This window comes from Phycodurus eques, chromosome 2, assembly GCF_024500275.1.
Source record: "Phycodurus eques isolate BA_2022a chromosome 2, UOR_Pequ_1.1, whole genome shotgun sequence".
NCBI classification, from domain to species: Eukaryota; Metazoa; Chordata; class Actinopteri; order Syngnathiformes; family Syngnathidae; genus Phycodurus; species Phycodurus eques.
This window is the reverse complement of record NC_084526.1, coordinates 8,470,466-8,492,827: the sequence shown is the minus strand read 5'-3', so window position 1 is coordinate 8,492,827 and position 22,362 is coordinate 8,470,466. Positions and strand designations below refer to the sequence as shown.

At 41.3% G+C, this 22,362-nt stretch overlaps 2 protein-coding genes across 3 annotated transcripts; one reads left to right on the top strand and one right to left on the bottom strand.

Moving 5' to 3' along the window:
• Window positions 1–361: 361 nt before the first annotated feature.
• On the top strand, window positions 362–15,784 carry atmin (ATM interactor). 2 transcript variants are annotated; one of them, XM_061666026.1, is made up of 4 exons: window positions 362–616; window positions 5,553–5,678; window positions 11,541–11,740; window positions 11,830–15,784. In XM_061666026.1, the coding sequence occupies exons 1-4, from the start codon at window positions 383–385 to the stop codon at window positions 13,598–13,600; spliced, it is 2,331 nt and encodes a 776-aa protein (XP_061522010.1). In that variant the 5' UTR covers window positions 362–382; the 3' UTR covers window positions 13,601–15,784. The 2 variants fall into 2 exon arrangements, with proteins under 2 accessions (XP_061522010.1, XP_061522021.1); XM_061666037.1 differs by lacking the exon at window positions 5,553–5,678.
• On the bottom strand, window positions 15,587–16,740 carry LOC133396320 (uncharacterized). Its single transcript, XM_061666049.1, has 2 exons — window positions 16,474–16,740; window positions 15,587–16,385 (listed from the first exon to the last, which is right to left on the bottom strand). Exons 1-2 carry the CDS (start codon window positions 16,681–16,683, stop codon window positions 15,939–15,941), a joined length of 657 nt encoding a protein of 218 aa, XP_061522033.1. The 5' UTR covers window positions 16,684–16,740; the 3' UTR covers window positions 15,587–15,938.
• Between the last annotated feature and the right edge of the window lie 5,622 nt (window positions 16,741–22,362).

Genomic DNA, 22,362 nt, shown 5'->3' with positions numbered 1-22,362 from the left:
GACACTGTCCTGCGTACGGTTGTGTAAAACGCCGTACAATTACGGCAAGTGAACTGGGAGTTCTTTTCACATTAGATTAAAAAAAAAAATGTTTGCGCTTATGCCAAAGTGCGTATTCGTAGCATGCGCTTTGGCGTTGAAAAATCAGTAACCCTCATGAAAATCGGTTGCGAAATGAGCAAGTTACGACTTAATTTCTATGTCCATGCATTGCCTTCAATGGGAACGATTACCTTCACAACATGGCTGCCACGTAGGCACGTTGGTTAACCGGGCTGCTAGCGTGCGCTGGCGTATTTTGTCTTCATATCTATGCTTGTCACTGACACTGCCTATTCAATCGTAGCGTCGTTGACGCGGGAGTGACTGTCAACACAGAAACATGGCTGCCTCTTCGGCGAGCCGTAAGGCAACAAACGGAGGCAACGCACCCAAAGACAGCCCCGGCTGTCACGAAGAGCCCGTGTCGCAGACCCGAGAGATAATTAAACCCTCCATACTGGAACTGACCAAAGAAGTCAGGACGAACATTCTGTGCACCGTTGAAGGATGTGGCAAGATCCTCCCTAACACACCTGCATTGAACATGCATCTTGTGAAGTCGCACAGAGTGAAGGTAAAATGGCATAGACATCACTAGAATGTACTCCGGGTCTCGCCGTGAACCGATAAACCCAGCTAACTAAGCTCCGTATCCCGAAAACATTGCAAAAAATGCAAGTCATCCATACGAACTTCACCGTGTAGCTAAAATATAGTGACGCTTAAGAGATGACGTGCTACCGTTTGGTTAACCTTAGCAAGAAGTTGCCTGGCATGCTTTACGGGAGGGAAGTGGCAAAACTTCAGTTTGGTCGAATAGTAATGTCGGTTTCTCTTATCCACTGCTGATTTGGTTCACTTGGCTGCTAATTGTTCCACTCGTGAGTTTGGTCCGTGTATTGTCCTCATTGATTTCTTAGTCCATTCGTCATCGTCATTGTTAACCAGTGTGAAAGCAGTGAGACTAGCGTGCCACGATCATAGATGGGTTCCTTCGTAGGAGGCAGTAATTCAATCTCTCCACCATGAATGAGGTCTTTAGCATGCAAATATGTCTGTTTTTCTGCAACAGGCCAAAGCTCTTTGTTTAAACTGACTCAATGGGAATGGGAATCGGGCCCTTCAGAAAATGTTTTTTAAATGTTCCTTATGAAGTGTGAAGCACAGTTGCAGATGTAAACGAAACCCTTAAGATCCGGGAAGCATTAAGGTAACAATTAGACCATATAAAATTTTGGCACTGTGATGTGTAATGATTTTGCTACACTGACCCTAAATCAGTGTCACTAACCTTTTTGAAACTGTAATGATCTTTTTGGGTGCTGATTTTTCATAATTCAAAGGGCTACTGAAACAAACAATAACATGCTTAATAAAATACCCATTCTTCTTTTCCTTTCGGCTTGTCCTGTTAGGGGTCGCCACAGCGCGTCATCCTTTTCCATGTAAGCCTATCTCCTGCATCCTCCTCTCGAACACCAACTGCCATCATGTCTTCCCTCACGACATCCATCAACCTTCTCTTTGGTCTTCCTCTAGCTCTCTTGCCTGGCAGCTCCATCCTCATCATCATTCTACCAATATACTCACAATTTCTCCTCTGGATGTGTCCAAACCATCGAAGTCTGCTCTCTCTAACTTTGTCTCCAAAACATCGAACCTCGGCTGTCCCTCTGATGAGCTCATTTCTAATTTTATCCAACCTGGTCACTCCGAGAGCGAACCTCAACATCTTCATTTCCGCCACCTCCAGCTCTGCTTCCTGTCGCCTCTTCAGTGTCGCTGTCTCTAATCCGTACATCATAGCTGGCCTCACCACTGTTTTATAAACTTCTCTCCTTTCCTGCCAGAAGATACACCAACTACTCTCCTGCCTGCCTCTCTGATCACCTTGGCTGTAGTGGTCCAGTCTTCTGGAAGCTCCTCCTGTCCACCGAGAGCCTGTCTCACCTCTTCCCGAAAAGCTGCACAACACTCATCCTGTCTCATCTTCCACCACATGGTTCTCTGCTCTGCCTTTGTCTTTCTAATCTTCCTCCCCACCACCAGAGTCATTTTACACACCACCATCCTATGCTGTCTAGCCACACTCTCCCCTCCCACTACTTTACAGTTGGTAACCTCCTTCAGATTACATCGTCTGCACAAGATATAATCCACCTGCGTTCTTCTACCTCCGCTCTTGTAGGTCACCCTATGTTCGTGCCTCTTCTGGAAAAAAAGTGTTCACTACCGCCATTTGCATCCTTGTTGCAAAGTCTACCACCATCTGTCCCTCCAAGTTCCTTTCCTGGATGTCGTACCTACCCATCACTTCTTCATCACCCCTATTACCTTCACCAACATGTCCATTACAATCTGCACCAATTATGACTCTCTCTGTCTGGGATGCTCAGAACTACTTCGTCTAGCTCCTTCCAGAATTTCTCTTTCACCGTTAGGTCACATCCTACCTCTGGGGCATAGCCACTAATCACATTACACATAACACCCTCAATTTCAAATTTCAGCCTCATCACCCGATCTGATACTCTTTTCACCTCCAAGACATTCTTAGCCAACTCTTCTTTTAAAATAACCCCGACTCCATTTCTCTTCCCATCTACACCATGGTAAAATAATTTAAACCCTGCCCTTAAACTTCTAGCCTTACTGCCTTTTCACCTGGTCTCCTGGACACACAATATATCAACCTTTCTCCTACTCATGTCAACCAGCTCCTGAGATTTTCCTGTCATAGTCCCAACATTCAAACTCCCCACATTCAGTTCTAGGCTCTGTGCTTTCCTCTTCTCTTTTTACCAAAGAATCCCCTTTTCCACCTCTTCTTCTTCTTTGACTTCGACCCACAGTAGCTGAATTTCCATTGGCGCCCCGCAGGTTGACAGCGCCGGTGGCGGACGTTGTTAACCCGGGCCACGACCGATCCGGTATGGAATTCTTTGGATGAACGCTCATATTTGTTTGGCAAAGTTTTAAGCCGGATGCCCTTCCAGACGCAACCCTCCGCATTTATCCGGGCTTGGGACCGGCCTACAGTTTGCACTGACACCCATATTGTTGTTAATAATTAATGACATTCATCTCTGTGAAGACGTCGATCATGTTAATGATTTTTCACAATAACTATTGACACTGATTTAACAAGGTAGGTAATATCAATATGCAACACCATTTCTATATACAGTATCTTTACATTTTCAAACAATCGCTGCTATAATATTGCAAAGAAATCACAATGTCCCATCAGTAATTAGCTATTTTTAGAACAGGCCAGCAGGGTACTCGTATGGTCCTTGGGGACACCATGGTGGTGACTCCTGTCCTAAATGATCCTTAGTGATCTATAAACCCCAATTCCAATGAAGATGGGATGTTCTTTAAAATGTAAATAAAAACAGCAAACAATGACTTGAGAATCCTTGTCAACCTAAATTTACTTCAGACATTTAATGTTCAAACTGATGGTTGTTTAAAAAAAAAACTGAAAACAATGACTTGAGTATCCTGTTCAACCTAAATTCACTTGAATTCACTACAAAGACAAGATATTTAATGTTCAAACTGATGATGGTCGTTTTTTGCAAATATTCTCTCATTTTGAATTTGGGACAAGGGCATGTTTACCACTGTCTTACCTAACCTTTAATTTTTTTAACACTCAGTAAGGGAACTGAGGATGCAATCGAATTCAAAATGTGTGAATATTTGCACACAAAAAAAAAAAAAAAAAAGTTAATCAGTTTGAACATTATCTTGTCTTTGTAGTGAATCTAAGTGAAGTGAGGCTAAGGCACCCATTTTGAATTTGTAAAATCTCACGGCACACCACCAAACAAAAATGTCACAAAAGTATGACTACTGAACTAGAGGTGCAACAATTACTCGACAACTAATCGATTATCAAATTAATCAATCTTTATTGAAGGTTCACCACTGGGAAGGTTCACCACTGTTCTATGTTTTCGCCATTTGTGGAGAATGGCTCTCACTGTGGTTCGCTGAAGTCCCAAAGCTTTATAATTTTTTACATTTTTTTTAAACCTCAATTACTTTCTTTCTTGGTTGTTCCTGAATTTCTTTAGATCCCGGCATGATATTTAGCTTTTTAGGATCTTTTATTCCACTTCACTTTGTCAGGCAAGTCCTATTTAAAGTGATTTCGTGATTGAGAACAGGTGTGGCAGTAGCAGGCCTGGGTGTGGCTAGAGAAATTGAACTCAGTTATGATAAACCACAGTTATGTTTTAACGTGGCGTGCAATCACCTTTTCACATAGAAGCCATGTAGGTTTGGATTTTTTTCGAGCTTAATAATAAAAAAAACATCATTCTTAAACTGGATTTTGTTTTTATCTGTGTTGTGTTTGACTAATATTTAAATTTGTTTGATTATGGGAAACGTATAAGTGTAACAAACATGCAAAAAATAATCAGGAAGGGGGCAAACACTTTTTCACACCACTGCCGTTCCATGGGCACAAGGGTCCAATTTGTACCTGCAAAGAATGCCAGATAATAAAGACAAAATGTCTCCATCAGTATGCTGAATGGGGACACAGATTGTGTTATTTATAATTCACAACGTGCCTGCGTGGGTTTTCTCCGGGCACTCCGGTTTCCTCCCACATCCCAAAAACATGCATTAATTGGAGACTCTAAAATTGCCCGTAGGTGTGACTGTGAGTGCGAATGGTTGTTTGTTTGTATGTGCCCTGCGATTGGGTGGCAACCAGTTCAGGGTGTACCCCGCCTCCTGCCCGATGACAGCTGGGATAGGCTCCAGCACGCCCGCGACCCTAGTGAGGAGAAGCGGCTCAGAAAATGGATGGATGATGTGGCAGTTTTGTCAGATGCAGTAATTGTTCTCTGGTAGATATGACCGAGCGCTTTAGATAATCAAATTACTCACTCATTATGCGCTGTGTAAATTTTTCATGAGGTCCAGCAGAGAGAACGCAGTGTTTTTATCATAACCTTTTCAATGCTGCCCTTGGTCCGCTGCAGCATTGCATAACATTGTTGCATCTGCTCGTCTCTGCAGTGGAACACTCCTTTAACAGGACTCAGGCTTTTGCCTTCAAGCATAGGATTCGGTTCAAGGCTGCTAGAGCATTCGTTAGAAACATCAGATATTGCTAACTCCTTATGATAAACCTGAGGGTGTCTTTCTCAGCTTTAGCTTCTCTGCTCCCTCTAGTGTTGGAGCAGATGGAGGTGACCTTGACCACATTCTGGCGGTAGCATTAGTCGTGTTGTGGAGCCCCAACAATTGTCAAGTGTGCAAGGGTTTTTCTTCTCTTAATGAATATCCCAAAGTTGATCGTTATCACTTAGTCATTCAGTAAAGGAGAGACTGCTATAATCTGTTTACTAGCTTTGTACATTTAGTCAGTGTTATACAATGTCTTAAAAGCAGTAAATAGTTTCTTGTCACTCTTGCTGCGAGCTACAGAGGCTCTTTTTAAGAGAAATAAAATAACTTAACTTGTGTATCCTCTGTCTCCCCAGGACGGTATTGTCAACCCCACAGTCAGAAAGGACATGAAGGCGTCAAAAAAGCTTTACTGCTGTCCCATTGAAGGCTGTCCTAGGGGACCTGGCAGACCCTTCTCCCAATTTTCCCTGGTGAAACAAGTAAGCCTTCACAAACGCTAAGTCTGCCAATGAAAGCATATTTTTATTTGGTAGCGACACCAAAGTCCTGCATTTCTTCAACTGCAGTATAAATAGTAGTGGTCGGACTTGCACCCTGAACCCCGCTGTTCATTTTGACAATAACGAATCAAATTGTTGCTTTTTGTACTTTTCCAAAATGATAGTCCAACAAATGAGAAATCCCATTTATTTGAAAACTATCTATTGAACCGGGAAGAGAGTAGGGTAGCACGTTTTGACTGATGGCTTTTAGTTGTCGCTTGTCCGTACAGATGTTTTTCTTTTTAGTTTAAAATGGCTTACTTAACCATCCCTCGCCATACCTTAGCCACAGGTAGTATATTGGGTGTCTTTTGCGCTTGTCGGTGCCCTTGCGGACTGGACCAACCTGTCGCCTTTCAACTAGCCTGCTGGCTACCTAGCTGCTCTAGCTTCACGCTGTGTTGGATCAACTTTCTTCCATTAAGTCTCCCACTGTGCCGTGATCGCCTTCTCCAGCGATGGCTCATTTCCGGCTTCCGTTGAGGCGCTTCCATGCTATCCGTGCAGCTCATTGGAGAGCTCGGGGAAACGCAAGCATCCCTCAGCAGAAAGCTCTTTTTTTTTTTTTTTTTATTTTTTAATTTTTTTTTTTTTATTGAAACAAACTTTATGTTGATCTTGGTGAAGCTACAATGCATACATGGGCTGAAGCGATGCGAATTAAGTCAAAATGGCAGCGGCCGTGGGCAGCATTGCAGTGCTTGTCAGAATAAAGTGGAGTGTATTTTATTCTTTGACTCGTTTTGATTCGATTGCAAAAATTCTGATTTGGGAATAATTTTTTTCCATATGGATTCACAAGCCATAGGACCACTGATTCGTTCGTAGCACAATAAATAGTTAATTTCTGCAATTGGTGACCTGTTCACCCACAGTCCGCCAGGATAGGCTCCAGCTCTTTGAAAAGGCTGATCAGTATTAGAAAATTGATGGGCTTTTGGATTATTACCAAGACAAGTATTGTTTTATTTTGCCTTCATGTATTTATGGTGAATACTTTCTGCCTGGCTGTGCCAAGAAAATAGGTATCTTACTCTTTGTTTGAAAGTGAGGCTCATTATTTTTAAAACAGATCCAGTAGAAAGGAAACCTCCCACACATTTCCCGTGTGAGTCAAATCCTCTTGAAATCATTGCATCAATAAATTCACATGCATACACTGGGCCCCAATATTAAACATTCTACAGGTTATGTGTTCTTTCTTAGCCTTCATTACTTGAGTTAGCCCAGCATTTTGTCTTTGGCCAAAGTTGCCCCAGTTTGTTTGTTTGTTTGTTTTTAAATATACACACGTCTGGAAGGGTTCTGGAATTTGTACTATTTGTGATATTTATCTAGCCATCTAATTTCTATACTACATAATCTTTGTGTGGCACTGCTGACTTAAGGCCCCTTTATACTCCGCGCTAACGCGGGCGACGGCGCCCTCATTGCATCGCGTGACCGCATTGGGCCACGCATATTTTTATTTGGTAGCGACACCAAAGTCCTGCATTTCTTCAACTGCAGTATAAATAGTAGTGGTCGGACTTGCACCCTGAACCCCAATCGCTGTTCATATTGACAATAACGAATCAAATTGTTGCTTTTGCTACATGTGACGCGCGCACAGCACAAATTGTCGCCGCTCGCAGAATGCCGCGGAGATCATCTCTCATGATTGGTCCGTTTTAGTCACATGCTGTGATGACGTACTCTGCTTTTCCCTTGGTTCCTCAATACCGCCATCTGTAAAATACAAAACATGGAACAGATTAAAGAAAGGCTGTGCGAGGAGGTGCGCAAATATGTGCATCTTTATGATGCTAGCACTAAGAATTACAAAGATGCACTAATGTCAGCAAACTCCTGGTGTGTAATTTCCGCAGCGGTAGGTTTAGAGGTGTTACAGAGCCAGCGAAGGTGCAAAATACTACCGGAATTGGCCATAACATAACATGTAGAGGAATCTCCACCCTGTGGTGTCCTAGCCAATTCCAGCCGTAGCGACACCCCCTGACTTGGAGGAGAACTGCATTTTCAAAACAGCGAGCGTGGGTTGCGCTAGAGTATAAAGGCAAACTGCGCGAGCGATAACCGCAGTGACGTCAGCGTGTTCGCTGCCTGCGCGAGTATAAAGAAGCGTTTAGGGCTGATGCATATAGTTCACATTCATACCAGTAAATGCCACTTTTACACTACACTGTACTCACTTGGCTCACCTCACCTAAGTTTGGCGTGCTCAATTTTCCACTTTAAAATTGCACTTGAGGGAAACTCAGAAAATCATGCCCCAACTCATCAGTAACAATAAAAATGGAGTGTGTAGGTCACCAGTACGTGCTTCCTGGTAAGGTAACATTCTGCATTTAATTTCTAGTCATGTATCCTTACAGTGTTAAAGTCACATGGCAATGATGCCTCTGCTTGACCAGTGAGTCACCAGCAGTAGTTTGTCACCCATATATAAATGCAGCACAGAATGTCAACTGACTATATACTAAGAATTAAGGGTGTCCCGATCTGATCTTTGAGATCGGAAATCGGTCCCATGTCAGCAAAAAAACAAACAAATAAGGATCGGCTCAGACTGGATCTAAAATCTCAGATTCTCTTTTACAAGCAGTCTATTCCATGCTCCACTCCAGCACTTCTATCTCGCAACGCCCGGATGGCATTAGCGTATGAATTTGAGCGATTCCGTTCCTGATTCCGGTTCCAAACGATTCTTGATTCCGATTCTTTTAGGGGGCTGGGTCAAAAAAGTTTGCAGGGTTTAAATAAAGGGTGTCCAAATTATCAATTTTCTTAGCAGCCTACTACATAAACTAAAATGAACATTTGATTCGACGTTCTTTATAACCAGTATCAATATCAAACCTATGAACTAAAATGCAATTTGTGTGGAACTAAACAAATTTATTTAATATTCATTAATTATTGTTTCAGCTAAAAGTTGGATACAGTTATTTACAACTGTTTTATCACATCAAATGGTTTGTATGTGCAAGTTTTCACTTGACTTCCTGTTTTAAGCATGTAGCCTTTTATTTGAAGGGTACGTACCGGAGCTTTTGGCACGAAAAGTAACTGAAAACGACACCGTTGAATTTTGAAAATGAAAGTAGTGGAACCAAACACTCTAAAACTTTCTTAACCTACCCACCGATGAGACACAAGATTAGTGTTTGTGATACTGTGAGACAATGTTTTTGTGATTTTTGTCCCAATTCATTGTGATGTAAAGTTTCTAGTTTGACCTTTGGTGAAGTTTTAGCTCAATGTTAAGCTTGTAATGCAACTGTTTCTACTTTGTTTCCAGTATGGTAAAATCATTTATATTTTATTTTTGTCTCTGTCAAAAAAAACGCACAAAGCAAATTCATCTTTGTAGCGCATTTCATACACAAGGTAATGTGCGTTAGATGATTAAAAGCATTTAAAAACAAAGGGGAAAAGACAGCTTATAAACATTTAAAACAAAGTACAGTGCAAGAAATATCATTCAAAAGTGGAAATGTTCTAAAAAGCATGGGGGAAAAAAAGAACCTCGACTTAAAAACATGCACACTTGGGGCTGACGTCACTTCTGTTGGCAACATATTCCATTTGTGTGCAGCATAATAGGTAAATGCTGCTTCACCATGTTTGCTTTGGACCTTGACCTCCACTTGACCTGAGTTTGTCGATCTCAGAGCCCCACTGGGTTTATATTCCATTAGCATTTCATTCATGTATTCAGGACCTGAACCGTTTAGTGATTTATAGACCAGTAGCAGAATTTTAAAATCTATTCTAAAGATGACTGGAAGCCAGTGTAAAGACCATCATTGCAAGAGTGCAACCCAGCGTTTAACTTGTTAGCTACCTCGATGTTGTCATGGACGTATTTTATTGTTTCACTCACCCACTTGACTTGACTGAAGTTCGGCACGGTGTTGGGTGAGTTCTACACATCGTGAAAACCTCCTTTGCACAATATAATCTTAATCCAAGTGTTGCACTGAGGTGACTGGTCATTTATTTTAACATAGTTAACACTTCTGTTCGCCGCTGCCACTGGACACAAGCACGGCTTCATGCGCCGCCTTCTTTGTTGGTTTTCGTCGCCTTTTCATTGGTCTTCCCCAAATTATGAACATCCATTTTCTTAGCAGCCCGCAGCATAGACTAAAATGAATATTTGACTTGGGGTCCTTTATAACCAGTATCAATATCAAACCTATGAACTAAAATGCAATGTCTGTGGAGCTAACCCAATTGACTCAATATTCATGAATTAATGTTTCAGCTAAAAGTTGAATATAGCATTGTTAAAATCGTTATTTAGGACTGTTTTATCACGTTAAATGGTTTATATGTGCAAGTTTTAACCTGACTTCCCGTTTTAAACTTTTAGCCTTTTATTTTGAAGGATATGCAACAGAACTCGGCACTTCACACGGCACTGGTGTTTTTTTGTTGTTGGTGTTGTTTTTTTTTTCTTTTCTTTTGGGATGGAACCAAATGCTATAAAACATTGATTCCTTTCCTTACCCACCGATGAGGCACAAGGTTAGTGTTTGTGATTTTGTGAGACTATGTTCATTTGAACTTTGTCCCAGTGCATTGTGATGTAAAGTTGCTACAGTAATGTTTTAGCTCAATGTGTAGCTTTTTTTTTTTTTTTTTTTTGGGTCATCGGCTCTTACATTGGTTGAAGACTAAAATAAACGCTAAAAACCATCAGTGTAAGCAATCGTTTACCTTGTGAGATGTCTCAATGTTGGCATAGATGTATTATGTTGTTTCACTCACCCAATTGACTGGGAGTTGACTTCACTGAAGCTCCGCGCGGTGTAGGCTGAGGCTCGGAACGGGACTCGGGAGGGAGCGCGTCAGACGTTACACATCGTGAAAGCCTCCTTTGCACAATATAATCTAATAAAGTGTTGCACTGTGGCGACTGGTCAATAATTTTCACAAAGTTAAGACACTTTGGTTTGCCGCCACCGTTGGGCACAAGCACGTCTTCATGTGCGTTCTTCGTTGGTTTTCGCCACTTCTTCGGGGTCATCGGACTCTGCATCGAAACTGGGAACCGTAATTTTTAAATTTGAACGATTCCGGGATAACCAGAACGTTAGTCCAAGTTCCAATCGGTTCGCGATTCTCAATGCCCTACCTTACCCATAGAGAACACAGAAAGGCCCTCGTCAATATTTGAACTCAGAACGTTACGGCAGCAGTGTAACACTTGTCCTGCCAATTCCAATATTGGTTTGCCATGTCAATTTCCTCTTAAAGATCCCATATTTTAACAAACCAACTTTTTCTGATATTTGGGATTTATATTGGCTCTATGGTGCCTCCATAAGCATGTCAAATATGAATTAAAATTGTCCACGTATTCCTGAGTTCCAGACATTTTTCTGCCAAGAGCCATTCTAGTATCTCCAGCTTATCTACGTAGAATTTCTCGAACTTATCTACGTCACTAGCGAAGCGCTCCGCCTACCTCTCCGCTCTCGAGTCAGCGCTGTCAACATAACAAACACGTGCTCTCACAAGTGGGTCTTCTACACGGAGGCAACCAATCAGAGGAAAGGGGACGGTCTTAGCCAAATATGAACAAAGCGAATACAAAACTGGGTCAAACAGAAATAGCTGTCAGAGGGGCCTTTTCTGGACACTTGTATGACAAACCAAGGTGGTTTTTTTTAATGAAATTGACACTTCTATACTAAGTCCATGCTAGAGAGTCACTCAATGTAGGTCTTAATAGCCAAAATACGGGACCTTTAAACATTGTTGTTGTTTTTTTTTTTTTTTTTCCCACAGCACTTTATGAAGATGCATGCAGAGAAGAAACACAAGTGCTCCAAGTGCAACAATGGCTACAGCACCGAGTGGGACCTCAAGAGGCACACAGAGGACTGTGGAAAGACCTACCAGTGTACGTGTGGTTGCCCCTATGCCAGCCGGGCTGCGCTACTGTCGCATATCTTGAGGACGGGACATGAGATTCCTACTGAGCACAGGCATGCATTCACTCTACCAAAGTAACTATTGCTATCTAAAAGAGATGAGTAGGGCTGTAATGTCTGATCTATGCATTTCTTCTTTTCAGAATTCCGCCAGTAAAAAAGCGAAAGCTAGAGAAACTCTCCACTAGTTCTGAAAAGGTTAAGATCAATGACTCTGTGATTATTCCTTCTACTTGTGAGCTAATAGAGGATTCGTCATCTTCTGACATCGTCATTCAAAGCCCAGACTCTGCCAGTCAAATTTTCAGCGGCCACAAGAGCCTCCAGAAGCAGCTTTTACCAAAACCCAACATGGCATTAGTCAGTGTGCCAGTAATGCAGCTGGCCCACCTACCTGTTCTCCTTCCATCCACAGAAAGCGGCAATCTTAGGTCTGTGGTCCTGGCGGTCAACAGCCAAGGCTCTGTTAGCACCCTTCACCTTCTGCCACAGGCCTCAGGAGCTGTGGTACCACAGCTGGATGCTAAGTGCTTAGGTTTCCAGGATAGCATGCCTACTTCTCGCTCCGGCCTTGGGCCCATCAGCACAGGGGTGCAGGTTGGATTTGACAATTCGGTTACACATGACTCGGGCAGCATTTTGGGAGCACAACGAGGAAGGAGCACCTCTACCAACATTCAGACTGACGAGTCCTATCTGTCAAAAATGCCTACAGGGGTTGTGGAGGGGATCGGATTGTGTTCTGTGGGAGAGTCCTCTGTGTCATCCTGCTCCCAGACAGACATCAGTGTGAGTGCCCAAGTCCTCCTGCCAGTTAGTGTTCAAACCCAGACATTCCACACCCGTGTCAGAAGCACCTCCACTATCGGGGCTCAGACAGACAACCAATCCTTGAACCAAAGTATTTGCCTCTCCTCTTCATCTCCGCCATCAAGCAAAACCAGGCAGACGCAGACCTATTTCACAATCGCGCAATCAAACGACAAGGCTCAGGATCAGGTCATCATGTGCACTGACCTTTTCAGCAGCGATGCCCTCAGTGTTTCCACCCAGACTGCTCTGCGTGTGGATGAGCCTCTGGAAGCCACAGGAAGTAGTTTGTACGATGCTGGAAAGGCAGCAGGAGGCATGTGCTTTGGGGTTCAGACAGATTTGCTGAGCTCAAACAACGTGGCAGACAACCAAACCCAAACCATGACCTTGTTAAATGACCTGGAAAACATTCTGTCTGACAGCATGTCAGGCCACCAAGTGCTAACTTCTGCCGCCGCAGGCTGCGGGTCGAACCTGGGTCCTGTTCAGGAGCAACACGGCACCATTGACTTCGACTTCGAAGAGTTTCTCAGCTCCGTGCACATTCAGACGCAGACAGAGGAAAACGATCTGGATGGCCTGAACAGTGACACACACCTGGAGTCTTTGGACATTCAGACCCAGACCGATTTCTTCCTCATGGATGAACTGGACGAAAGCGAGGAACCAAGTCGAACCCAAGCCAGTGACTTGGAGCTATTCGATACTCAGACTCAGACTGACCTTAACTTCCTTCTGAACGCTGGAAGCCACATGCCACTGAGCAGCATTCTGCGCCATTCAAGCTTTTCTATGAGCACAGAGTCCTCAGACACAGAAACACAGACAGACTTCCATTCATTTGCTCCGTGCATCCCTGTTCAAACCCCCGTTGGTCAGGGGGAGCAGGCGAGGCTTTTAAGCAGCACAGAGACGCAGACCAGCCAGGCTGAAGGCTTCGGACACCTCTTCTTGACAAGCAACGAAACACAAACAGTCATGGATGACTTCTTGTCAGCTGACTTGCTGTGGAACATGGAGTCCCATTTCAGCTCAGTGGAAACGCAGACGTGCCAGGAGCTTTGTGCTCTCTTTCAGCAGCCCGAGAAACCCAACCGTTGAAGTTATTCATAATGAAGATGCCTGATCTTTGTGACACGTTTCCTGTGTCTGCCTTTCTATCATAAGAATGAGTGAAGGATGTCCCCCAGTGGAGCAGCAGTGAAGGTGAAAGAAGTCTGTGAAGATGTTTGAATCATTCCACTCGGGTTATCTTGTCCAGTGCGTTTCCAGGTCAATATCCGACTGCTTTGTGCACTTTATTAGCTCAATGGGCAGGATGTTTCAGCTCCTGACAGTTTACATATTTACTAGCACATGTGACATAATGTGTCTTGTCTGAAATGTAAGTTTTTATTTCAGTGTTATTTGGTGTTTGTATCACACAGATTAAAACCTAGCACATCAGTTACATCTGCAGTTAATACAAATGACTGAATTTAGAGAAGCATCGACTGCATGGGGAAAAATAAAACCTCAGCTGTACAGTTAACACAAGTTGCTTTACGTGTCTTTAAAATGTGCATGAGCCTTCAATTTGTCATTGCCAAATATTAATTTTGATCTTAAGCAGCCAATTGCTGCTTAACCTATCTAAAGGCTAGCAGACAATTGCACAGCCGTACGAGTTCTAAATAAACAAGGAACTTGTCGTTTAGAAAACAGAAAAATACAGCAGTTGCACAAGAAAAAAATGTCAGTTGTAGCACACCTTTTGATTTGAAAGGGTAGTGTGAATTCTGATTGTGTCATTTTTATAGGAAACTCTTCAGACTAGGCTGTCTTTGTCTTATTTATTAGGTTGGTGTAAATGTATATGCTGGCAGTGATCCCAAGTCATCTCTTTGGATCTTCTGCATTTGCTTACTGCACATAAACCCAGCTGATTAACATTAGCTGCTATTTTGGCACAAACTTAATGCATGTGTTCTATTTTAAGAAATTATCAATTTAATTTCTTTAATCCTGCACTAAAACATGGTTGACGTTTAGTTTTTAAGGAATCAAAACCAGATTTTTTTTTTTTTTTTTTTTTTTGCTGCGTTGCAGCGTGTTACCTCGATTTGAATTGGCGCTAATTGCTGAGGCATACCAAGCAGCTAATGCTCTACACAGGAAACGGTGATTAACGGTAAATGTAATTATCTATTTTAACTTTTTGGTGCCTTAACCCAGTGTTTTTTGTTCTGTTACACTTCACCTAAAATAATTCTGATGTTTTGGAAGATAAACTAAAAAAGATCATGATGATATTTGCATGGGTATATATTTTTCTATGGTTGCATGTTATGAAAAGTTTCTGTCAGAAGGCTTGTGCTGTGTCACATCAAAATGCAATGTAACATGTCACTGGAAACAATTTGATGCGTCCCTATTTTCATGGCTGCAGATGGTTGTAGAAGCTAATGTACAACATGGTCAATTTTCTTCACGACATCTAAAGATGTTGACAAATATATGCTGTTTTCATGACTTTGCATATTCAGTTATGACATTTATTCATAGTTTGTTTCTTACAGGAGCAAAAGATGAATTTTACAAATATTTTGCTTTAACCTCTGTGTGGTGTGTGGATCTGTGTGACCCATTTTCATTCTCAAACTTGGACTCGCTGGCCTTGGCTCATTTCCTGTGAAGAACATATATCAGAATACATTTTAAAAGTCAGCTACAGTACATATTTATGCCTTTTTGTTTCCAAACATCACAACAAAGCATTACTTCCCTTAGTGGGCGATCGCATGTGTTTTCATGGCACAAAATGCTTTCCGTTTAGTAAAACTGTAGAATTATATGTTGCCTTGATTACATGTTGCAGCTTAACTACAAATGTTCCTAATAAACTGCAAGAACATTACTGTGTGCTTATTTTCGCAGAGCAGATCTCAGAAAGGGAGGGCCTTGTGTACTCCTAAACTATTGTTTGTGTAAAAAAATAAAGGCAGGCTTGCAAATGTTTCAGTAGATTTAGTGAATGCCTTTAAAGAGATGTAGTCTATAATGAGATTTTTTTTGCAACACATTTCTGTGACAAGAGCTTGCATCCAATTTGATGTTGCTTAGTAACTAAACTGAGAAAGGACCCTGGGGAACTAGCTGTTAACTACAATCCCAAATCAGTCTTCAAATAGTTGTAATATGCATGGGCAGTTATCAACAGAACATGAAACTGGCGCTGCTAATTAGCATTCCAAATCAGCCTTCACATATATTGTAGCATGCGTATTGGACAGTAAGAAGCTGAACATTGGTACATGAGCTGCTAAAAAAAAAAAAAAAAAAGCAATGTTCCTGACATCTTTGGTTGGCTTTGGAAGTCCACATTTCTTATAAAAACTTGCAACAGTTGTGATGTTCATGGGTTATTCATGGCATATAGAGCTGACCTTTGGCTGTCACATCATTTTATTGGAGGTAAAAAAGTGAAGTTTGTAATGGGAACAACTTTGCTTTTAGTCTGGCGTTTTGTGGGTTTGGATGGCCTGCCCTTTGAAATGTTTGGGGGTAATTGTTGCAGGTGTAAAGGAATTCCACTGGAATGCCCTCTCTCTTCATGTAGCAGGTGTGACAAGTCTTCTTCCACGCCATCCAGTGGATGCCATTCCGGGAATTCTGACTCTAGTATGGCCTTCTGGCTTGATGGGGTGGATTTCTTCAAGTTATGGGGGCTTGATTGTGACTCGCTACAGTGCTCTCCACTGATGGCAAAGGTGTCTCCATAAAACATTGGATCTGCATGTGAGGAGGCTGGCTTGTCTGTCGACTCCTTATGCGGCTTTGGTTTCTTGTCTCTCTTTTGAGGAAGAAGAATGCCACTGACAGGAGCAACTCTGTCCCAGCCCCGCACCTACGGCAACACAAAATGTAATTTTTTTTGTTGACTGTCATCCAAATTCAACTCTGTAGCAATAACCAAATCATAGAAATGCACTAACAGCCTCTTCCCAACCACAGTAGCAATGATACTCATGTGGCTCCAGATCTTCTAAAAAGGCCTCCTCACTCATGTCAAGCAGGGCATCGACATGAATCCTTTGTGCTTTGTAAAGCTGCTCCTCAGCTGCATCTTCCTGATCAGGAGTTCCTTCGTCTGATCCATTCATACCTGTGGGATCCTTTTTGCAGGATAATAAAAGGTTATACATGATAAAAATGTTCTAAAAAATAATTTAAATGGTCACTAATCACATCTAATTTTTAACAAGATGAAAAATATGTGATTACGAATTATAGATAGAACAAAATTGAAACTATAGAGATGATGCTGCCTGTCAATCGAATACCATTCCCCCATTCCGGATCAATTTCTCGAGCCATTTTCCCATTATATCCAGAAGTTATATTAAAGAAATGAGAAACTGGTAAAGTATTTTATTTGATTGCATATTTACACGTGATTTCACTTGACATCATTAAGATCTAGTGGTCATCAAAACAATTGTCCATCCATCCATTTTCTGAGCCGCTTCTCCTCACTAGGGTCGCGGGTGTGCTGGAGCCTATCCCAGCTATCATCGGGCAGGAGGCGGGGTACACCCTGAACTGGTTGCCAGCCAATCGCAGGGCACATAGAAACAAACAACCATTCGCACTCTCAGTCATGCCTACGGGCAATTTAGAGTCTCCAATTAATGCATGTTTTTGGGATGTGGGAGGAAACCGGAGTGCCCGGAGAAAACCCACGCAGGCACGGGGAGAACATGCAAACTCCACACAGGCGGGGACGGGGATTGAACCCTGCACCTCAGAACTGTGAGGCTGTGTGTGTGTGTGTGTATGTGTGTGTGTCTCTCTCTCTCTCTCTCTCTCTCTCTCTCTCTCTATCTCTCTCTCTCTTTCTCTCTCCCTCTCTCTCTCTCTCCATGGCACCTTTATGGTCTTTTCAATTAAAGCGGACATTATGGAACATGTATGGGTTATTCCAGAATTGGAGGAACTCTCCCAACACCCTAAATAATCCATGCACAAATACAGAAATGCACATGTGTACATTATAGTTGTTCTGAGACAAAATGTAACTAGCTGTAGTAAAAGTGATTCCTAAATACTATTTAAAATAACATTTTATTTTTGTTATCTTCCATGTGATTGTTAAAACATTGTTTTATCAGACATCTTAAATAGTAGTAATTATGCTCTGAATTTCTCTCAACATACACTAAAACATTTGAGCCATCTTGACGAAAAGAAAAAAAAGTGAGTGACAGCAGAAATTACATCCATTCACCATTTTCTATACCTCTTATCGTCATTATCAAGCTAATTGCCCTGACCATGTGAAGACCTTGGTAAATTGTCTCCTGTTAATGTTTTTTTTTCAATGTATTAAAAAATAATGGAGTGTTTCCTCAGACCAATGCGACCCTGTTACTCATGATCAGACAAAGGTTTGTTTTTTATTATATACTGTAGCTAAGTTATTTTTTTCTTGACCAGTTAGCATAGCAGCTAACGCAGCTAGCAAGTACTTGGACAAAAAATTTAATTAGCATTGATTTGCAACCCCATTACTGAAATTAGAGAAATACAAAAATTAAATTAGTAACAAGATTTATTCTGTAATGTCTTTGAAATCCTGTATGTTTTCAGGTCCTGTACTGTCTGTAACAGGGTTGCTACAAATAGCAAAATGTATATGACAAATTGCAAACTGTGCTGTTGATGGTTGAATTCAATGAATTAAATGCTATGCTGTTTATTACCCTGTTTTTTTTTCTTGAAAACGGAGCAATAAAATATTTAATGGTTCTTTTTTTGTCAAACAATGTTGGTGCCCAAATTTGTCCTCCAATTCTGGAATTACCATTGGAGGAAACTACAGTTGATGTAATTTTTTTTCCAGTCGTAGCTATACTGCGGTTCAAACAAATGTTCACTGAAAGCAATGCTTTTACGCTGATGGGAACCTAATAATTAGAATGCACAACATGCTTTTAATTTGCAGCTCACGTGAACATTATCAGATGATAAGCACGCCCGAGTCTGTGCAGTTACCATTCATAGAGACACACACCTTGATGAACATTACACAATAAACAATTGCAGTTCCACTTCATGTTGCAAAGAAGCCGTTAAGCACAGCGGATGCATACATACACGCAAACGTTCCTGGGTGACAACAGCCGTGATGACGTAATCTGGTTTGAAAACGTTTCGGGGGGAGTGTGACGTCACGCACAAAATGCGCAGGGTGTTTGTCGAGCTCGATTCGCCATATATGCCGTGACCGGAAGACAAGGACTCATGACTAAAGTTTTGTCAAAAGCTTTAAACTCGAACGAGGAAGCTGTTGTTTGTTGAAGCACTTTCAAATGGACTGTTTCCCCCCCCCCCCCCCCCCCCCCCCTCGAAAGGTTCACCACCGTCAGGTAGATTTATTTAGCTCGTGTTTCTGATATAATATCTATAAGGCCCAAATGTTTGTGGATAGCTGCAGTAAAGCGCATAAATCACGTTTTACACCATTCTAGTTTTGTTGTTTGGAAGTGTGTTCCTCGTCCACATTCTGGTAAGTACCAAAGTTTTCTTGGAATAATGTCATTAGTTTCAAATAATTCGTCTTTAGTGCTTTCTTAAATGAGTACTGTATCACATTTTTTTAATGTGTATGAAGATATTTATTTATTTATTTTTTTAAATCGACAGTTTACATAGTACAGCATTTGAATTTTCAATGGATTCCAACTCAATTCAAGAACAAAATGTGTGCCTTTACTTTTGTCAGTCCAAACAATTGCTTTCTCTTCTGCTGAATTTTGGATGAACAGCACATTTTCTCATCCTCAAAGACTGTGACAATAAGTATGAATACTGAAATAATGACTATCTCGTCTCATTTTACTCGCATATTGACTTACTCACTCAAGTTTGAAATCTGGGTCTGATTAATTGAACACAAAGCTGATGTACTCACAGGAAGCATGAATGACAACAGGTGGGTGCACAGTTTAATTGTACCTTCTGCCATCTAATGAAACAACATTGCTCTGCCTCTCACTGTATGATGCTGTATTTGATAAGCAAAGCTATTTGTCATAAAAAAAAAAAAGGGTGAAAATTTAATAATTTCCCGCAGCACTCCTGATGATCTCTCACAGTACACTAGTTTGCCACGGCACCCTGGTGCAGACTGCACTCATACTCAGAGCTGTGTCTCATATATTGCTCCAAATGGCATTAATTGCAGGGTAGTTGTGAAGCACGGCAAAACACAAGCATACAGTGGAGCGTACAACATCGAACACGGTCCATTATACGATGCTGTTCAACATTTTATTTGTTCCACTTTGGAGGAAAGAAATCCCACAAGTAACTTAAAAGTGCTACGAATGGGAGCGTGGTGTGGTGCGACTTTATGATGTGATGTTGCATTTTGAGGTACACATGTAAAATTACCTCTAAAGGGATTTTGACAAACATTTCTAAGTCTGATAACAGCATATCGTAGTAAGAGTTCCCTTAAACAATAAAACACCACAAGAAATGCAGCTCACACATTTATTTTGTTTTACTTTGTTCAAGTGGCCAATTGTGGCCAGTTAGTGTGCATCTACTCATTCTGTCATAAAAATAATTTCTCCCAAATTCTCACACACAGGTGTGATCACAGCTGATGAGAAATGTTCAAACCAAGCAGAAACGCAATCAATCTATAACTGGAAAGCTGTTGGACAGATGGGGAAGTTGAGGAAGATGGAGTTCAAGCAGAGTTGGAAGCAGCAGAAGAGGAGGTAGGTAGATGTAGACAGCAGGCAAAGATGGGCTAAATACCAAAGAATTGAATTCTGAATGATTGTATGCGAGAACAACGAGCAAGGAGTTTAGGTGTGATCTGAACATTTGAGAGAGGTGGATTAGATCTTTTTGATTAATACAGATTAATACAGTGGAGGGCAGGCGCTACAAAATGATTTCACATGTTTCCTGTTTAAAGCAATATTCTAACTGGACAGTGTTAAGCCTGACCACTTTCAAGGAAGCTAGCTGACCCTCTTGCAAATGGTTTCATGGACTATTTTCCTTCTGAGACTTTTAATCTTTCTTCCGGGTCAGCACTTTGCCCGCCTGTTGAATGTTTCATGTTGTGGATTTTTTTCCCCAGTGCCTTAACTGACACCATAGAGACGTCTCTTTTAACCCTTCATCACACTGGCTTTACAGATGCACCCCACTGGCTAGATGTGATTTTGGATGCTTTTGGCAGCTTTTAAGTATATAAAGAATGCGCATTCCTCATCTTTTCATAAGTGACAACCAAAGTCAAATTTAATGATGATAGGTACAGTTACCTGACTTTGCTATCTGTAAAGTTACATGATATGCTTCATCGCCTTTACATTTAACCTACCAAATGTAACAAGGTTCATACGGTCTTCTTAGAATTAATACTGTTTACGGTTCCCCATTCTTTGTAGATGACAGAAAAGGGGTTTGGTTTATCTTGCATGTTGCGGAAACAATTGTTAGCTTCATCAGAGAACTTAAAACAGCTGAACAAGACGCGTCACAGTAACATCATGTGACACTGTTGCAGAAACATGTTAGGTGAATAAATACTTTTTTTCTGTCATATACACAGACCCTTAAACAGTAATTCACCTAACAAAAAATGTCTGAATAACTTTCTTCTGCACCCCTGTTTCGCTTCCTATTATACCCTCCTATAGCTAGATCCATACACTTGAGTTAGTTCTTAATGTGACATAGGAGCTTGAATTGCCCTATGCTGCCATGAGCTAGCAATACGATACAGGACCAATCCACAGCAGTCCGAAGTTCGGAGACTTTCTCCAATTTCTGCTTACCCCAGACTCTTGGTGTCGGTAATATTACAAAAAAAGTATCCGTTTTGTTTTTTTAAACCAAACTAGCGGTAGCTTTGTATTTATTTATTTTTTCAAAAGCAATGCAAACAATACCTTAAACATTACATTCTAATGTTCACACAATCATCCAAATTCAATGGTGTTTTAAGATACCATGGATTTCCCAGCAATGATGAACTCATTGTTATTGCGCTGTCTCGGAATCTGCTTTCCTAAACACTTGCAGTGCATGAAAACATTCAATTAAAAGTAGAACTACTCGTTAAAGGAAGAGATCAATGAATTAAACGTTACATTTAATTTGGTTTACAAACATTCGCCAGATCCAATGCCGACATTATAAAGCTACCCATACATATTGTGTAAAGGTCATGAATAAATCTGACACATTTTGTATTCAACTGTTTTTTTAACATCACATATTTTGGCTATTTAGACCTATTTATTTCTAACATGGACTTAGTATGAAAGTGTCAATTTCATTCGGACAAAAAAAAAAAAAAACTAGTTTTGTCATACGAGTGTCTAGAAAAGGCCCCTCTTACAGTGACTTCTGTTTGACCCAGTTTTGTATCCGCTTTGTCCCTATTTGGCTAAGACCGCCCCCTTTCCTCTTATTGGTTGCCTCCGTGTAGAGGTTTCTGTTAACATCACTGACTCGAGAGCGGAAAAGGAAGGCGGAGATCTTCGCTAGTTAAGTAGATAAGCTTGAGAAATTCGAATGACCTGATTTCAGGTCTCTCAGTGGGAAAAAATGTCTGGAAGTCCGAGTGCATGCACAATTTTAATTTATATCTCACAGGTTTACTGAGGCACCTTAGAGCTAATATTACATCCCCCAATATTAGAAATAAGTTGTTTGGGTAAAATATGGCACTGTTAAAAAAAAAAAATAAGTAAATAAAATATCTTTCCTTGGTTTTTGTCTGAATAATCTGCTCTGAGGTGAAGTGTAAACTTCTCACGACGAATACTCACGAGCCACTGCTTCAAACTCCT

What these genes read in the sequence shown, in the direction of transcription:
- atmin (XM_061666026.1), top strand. Translation starts at nt 383, where the DNA reads ATGGCTGCCTCTTCGGCGAGCCGTAAGGCAACAAACGGAGGCAACGCA. An exon ending in TGAAGTCGCACAGAGTGAAG is followed by an intron (nt 617 to 5,552) that starts GTAAAATGGCAT and finishes CTGTCTCCCCAG; the next exon opens with GACGGTATTGTCAACCCCAC. An exon ending in GAGATTCCTACTGAGCACAG is followed by an intron (nt 11,741 to 11,829) that starts GCATGCATTCAC and finishes TCTTCTTTTCAG; the next exon opens with AATTCCGCCAGTAAAAAAGC.
- LOC133396320 (XM_061666049.1), bottom strand. Translation starts at nt 16,683, where the DNA reads ATGTATAACCTTTTATTATCCTGCAAAAAGGATCCCACAGGTATGAAT. An exon ending in ACTGTGGTTGGGAAGAGGCT is followed by an intron (nt 16,386 to 16,473) that starts GTTAGTGCATTT and finishes GTGTTGCCGTAG; the next exon opens with GTGCGGGGCTGGGACAGAGT.